The following is a 3,785-nucleotide window of genomic DNA, read 5'->3' on the forward strand; positions in this document are numbered from 1 at the left end:
GTACCATTTTGCAATTTTCGTAATAGTTAACGAGTAATTAATTATGAAAAATCGTTGTCTTAGGTCGGCCTACCGCCCAATTCGAGCGCGTGGCGAGATGTGCGCATAGCAATATCGATCGCCGGGCGGTCACATCTTGCCACGCGCTCGAATTGGGCGGTAGGCCGGCCTAAGACAACGATTTTTAATAATTAATTACTCGTTAACTATTACGAAAATTGCAAAATGGTACAGGACTTTACCGTTCATCTCGATCCGTTCTACCTTCTCAAAAATTTTGTCGGATATGGAAAGACTCACCCTGTATATGTCTCAGTCATGTAATATCTAATTATATCCAATTCTAAAATCGTCAAATCTTCCGAGAACTGATGCTTTTTTTGAATATTCAAAGTTATGTCTATTGAGATCCAATTAAATGCCTAATAGAACATTTAATTAGATTTAGTTAGGTCTCGATAGATAACGTTGAACATTTAAGAAAAGTGTCGAATCTCTGAAGCTCTGCTGAATTTTAGAATTGGATCTCGTGAGACATAATTAGATATTACATGATGGAGACATATGTAATGGGATTTTTCTTCACTTTTTCCCGGGACTGTAAAAAAATTACATCTAAAATTACAATTATTATAGTGTAATGTTGGAACCGTCTATTAAAGGTGTGTATTCACGTACGTCAGTAAATTTACACCTTGTGAGTAAACAATTATGTAATAAGTAAACCGCTTGCTTTCAATTGTGCAAATTTTACAATCCTTTGTAATTTTTCGTCATGTATAAACAAGTATTTACACAACAAGGAGTAAAAAAATGTTTTGCAAAAGTACATAAATTTATGTACTTCCGTTATTAATAGTGTAATCGCAATTATTATGTATCTTACATACTTTTTTCACAGTGTACGATTCTTCCAAATATTGTTGTAATTAATAAATTATCTGAATATTGTATTAAGGCAGCGATACGTCGTGTAACTGTGAGGAGAGAGAAATTAAAAAGGCGAGGGAACGGAGCACTCTCCAGATAGAGAGAACGCCGACGGCATTGACTCGATCGCTAGACTTTGTAACGTCTCGTCGTTGACCCTGTCGAATTTCGCGCGCGACATTCGATCAGCATCGTATTCCCCGTACGGCTGCTGTTTGCAGAACTTTCCATTCCCGCGCAGTGAAAAGTGACAAGAGTGCCCACTTAAAGCAATTGCCATTGGAAAATGGCAGTGATTTACCGGCTACTTTGTACCCGTTTACGTTAACGTTGCCACGCTACCGTCTCGATAGCCTTAGCCTTAAACCCGTCGCGGCGAACGTGCTTTCCGTACTTCCCTTTCGCGGTCGGTATAAGAATAAACCGCCAACGTAGCATTACCAGTAAATATCGCTTCCACGAAACGCGGAAAGTGTTTTGCAGTTTTCCACAACGGTCACCCAATATTGACCTCGCGATGTAATCTTATTGTTAGTTGCAATGATGCCAATTCGCCTAACAATTCTAAAAAACTTTACGTATTTTCATCCACATACTTTAACGTTAATGTAATTTCAAGATACTCGAAGCATTACGTTTCTTATATAGAGGGAAGTCCCTTATTGTAAGATAGAACCCTAATATGAGATAGCTGGGCTTCTGTTCTGTTGATCGGTCATCAGTTGATCTCACCATGAATTTGTTGCCCTTGGAGGGCGAAATCTGTTTAGTGGAAAATTCATTGTTAGATCGTGTAATCGTTGCGATATAAGATTTGCGATGGAATTTGGATGTTGAAAACCTGCTATCTCATATTAGAAACCTATCTTATAATAGAGGGCTTTCCTCTGATAAAAGAATCTTCCTCTAATTCTAAGTAAATTCCTCTAATAAATCTTTTCTCCAATTGTAAATCTGCAAGGTATACTCCGAAAGATAAACTTTTCCCCAGCGATGCATAATACTTTGGTAGAATACTGTCGATATTATGAGACGAAAATAAGCAGCAACGTGAGAGTCTACGGAAATCTCCCGACTTTATCGAAGGTTATAGAAGATTCGTGACAAGGTTGGGAAGTAACGCGTTACTCGTAACGTCGTAACCGTTACAATTACTTTTTTTTCTTGGTAACGACGTTACATTTGCTCATTTGTAACGTTCGTGGTTACGTAGTTACATTTGTTCGGTAGCGGTAACGATTTTAGCAATTACTTTCATCGTTACTTTACCGCGCGTGAACTTTTCGTTAGAGTTGCACGCAGAAAACAAAGCAGTTCGGTGATCTTTAATGACTGGTTCTTGTCTGTAGTTCCTCGCTGGCTAAAAAGTGTAAAGACCAATCATAGTACAAATTATACATGTGTTCAATATACCTAGTGCAGTTATAGAATAATATATAAAGTTAGATCGTACACGGAGAGAATTTTCTTTTAAAATTTATCCTAAAAATCATGCAATCGTGGGACAACGTGGCATTTTGAAGGACTTTATGAGAGTTTTTTGAAATTCTTCAAAATCCACGTTGTCCCGCGTTTGCATGATTTTTATCCTCTAGTAAAAGGATAAGGTACAAGTTCGATATATACTAATCTATACACGGAGAGAATGTTCTCTTAAAATTTATCCTGAAAATCATGTAATTGTGGGACAACGTGGCATTTTTAAGAATTTTATGAGTTTTTTGAAATTTTTCAAAATGCCACGTTGTCCCGCGTTTGCATGATTTTTATCCTCTAGTAAAAGGATAAGGTACAAGTTCGATATATATTATACTAATCTATACATGGAGAGAATTTTCTCTTAAAATTCATCCTAAAAATCATGCAATCGTGGGACAACATGGCATTTTAAAGAATTTCAAAAACTCTCATAAAGTTCCTCAAAATGCCATGTTGTCTCACGATTACATGATTTTCAGGATAAATTTTAAAAGAAAACTCTCTCCGTGTATAGATTAGTATATATCGAACTTGAACCTTATCCTTTTACCAGAGGATATAATTTAACTTACACCTTCTGTTTATTTACTGCAGAAACTTGTATTCAATTGTACTAATGTCAAGGAAAAAGTAAATTAATTGTAACTCGTTAGTTTTTGAGTGACGGTAACGAATTACTAAAGTAATTTTCCCAACCCTGTTTCACGATATGTATTCTAAGAAAGCACTTCACATTTCACTGGACGAAGCTAGAGACAAAGAGATAACCGGGCACAAAGGCGCGTCGCGCGACACGTCGACCGCGAGTCTAAAATGAGCCTACGATGAGCTGCGGGCGATCTCGTATCGACAATATCGTCACTTCCCGTCCAAAAAGGAGTTGTCACATACATCACAGACCAGCACTGACACATGATCGAAATCGCGAAGGATGAAAAGCACGGGGCAACGAGCGGCGATGAACACTGACCAGAATAAATCGCATTTTCCCCACGAGGATACCGTCGCCCACCGTGTGAAAAGGCTGGCAAGGACCACCGTCTTTTTTTACGGTTCGTCACTCTTCTGACGGATTCGTCGTGACATACGGGGCTTTTATAGCGAGTGCTCCTCTGCCTATAGACGCCTAGATCCTCTAGACATAGAGATATTTCGAGGAGGGGTACAAAGAGTGCCACGGTGCCATACGGGGGTCCCAACTCTGCGTGTACCATCTTCAGTTAGGAGGGGATTCATGCTTCATAGCGAATGCGGGGCGGCGAGGAGTAGAACGAAACGTAATGCAATTCAATGAATTTTAACAGGAGGCAAACCTGAAGTAATCTTCCTACGGAATACAAAAGTCGCTCCCTATATCTAATACAATTGACGTAAAA

General features: G+C 38.7%; 1 protein-coding gene across 1 annotated transcript in view; it reads right to left on the reverse strand.

The window, feature by feature from the left end:
• LOC105558162 overlaps positions 1 to 3,394 on the reverse strand; it is a 9,304-nt gene extending 5,910 nt beyond the window's left edge. Inside the window, exon 1 of the mRNA XM_012005717.1 lies at positions 3,380 to 3,394. Coding sequence (XP_011861107.1) covers positions 3,380 to 3,394 — 15 coding nt within the window. The remainder of the gene's footprint in view (positions 1 to 3,379) is intronic.
• Positions 3,395 to 3,785: the final 391 nt, after the last annotated feature.

The sequence above is a fragment of the Vollenhovia emeryi genome, unplaced genomic scaffold, assembly GCF_000949405.1.
Source record: "Vollenhovia emeryi isolate VEMERY1.0 unplaced genomic scaffold, V.emery_V1.0 DF939373.1, whole genome shotgun sequence".
Taxonomy (NCBI): Eukaryota; Metazoa; Arthropoda; class Insecta; order Hymenoptera; family Formicidae; genus Vollenhovia; species Vollenhovia emeryi.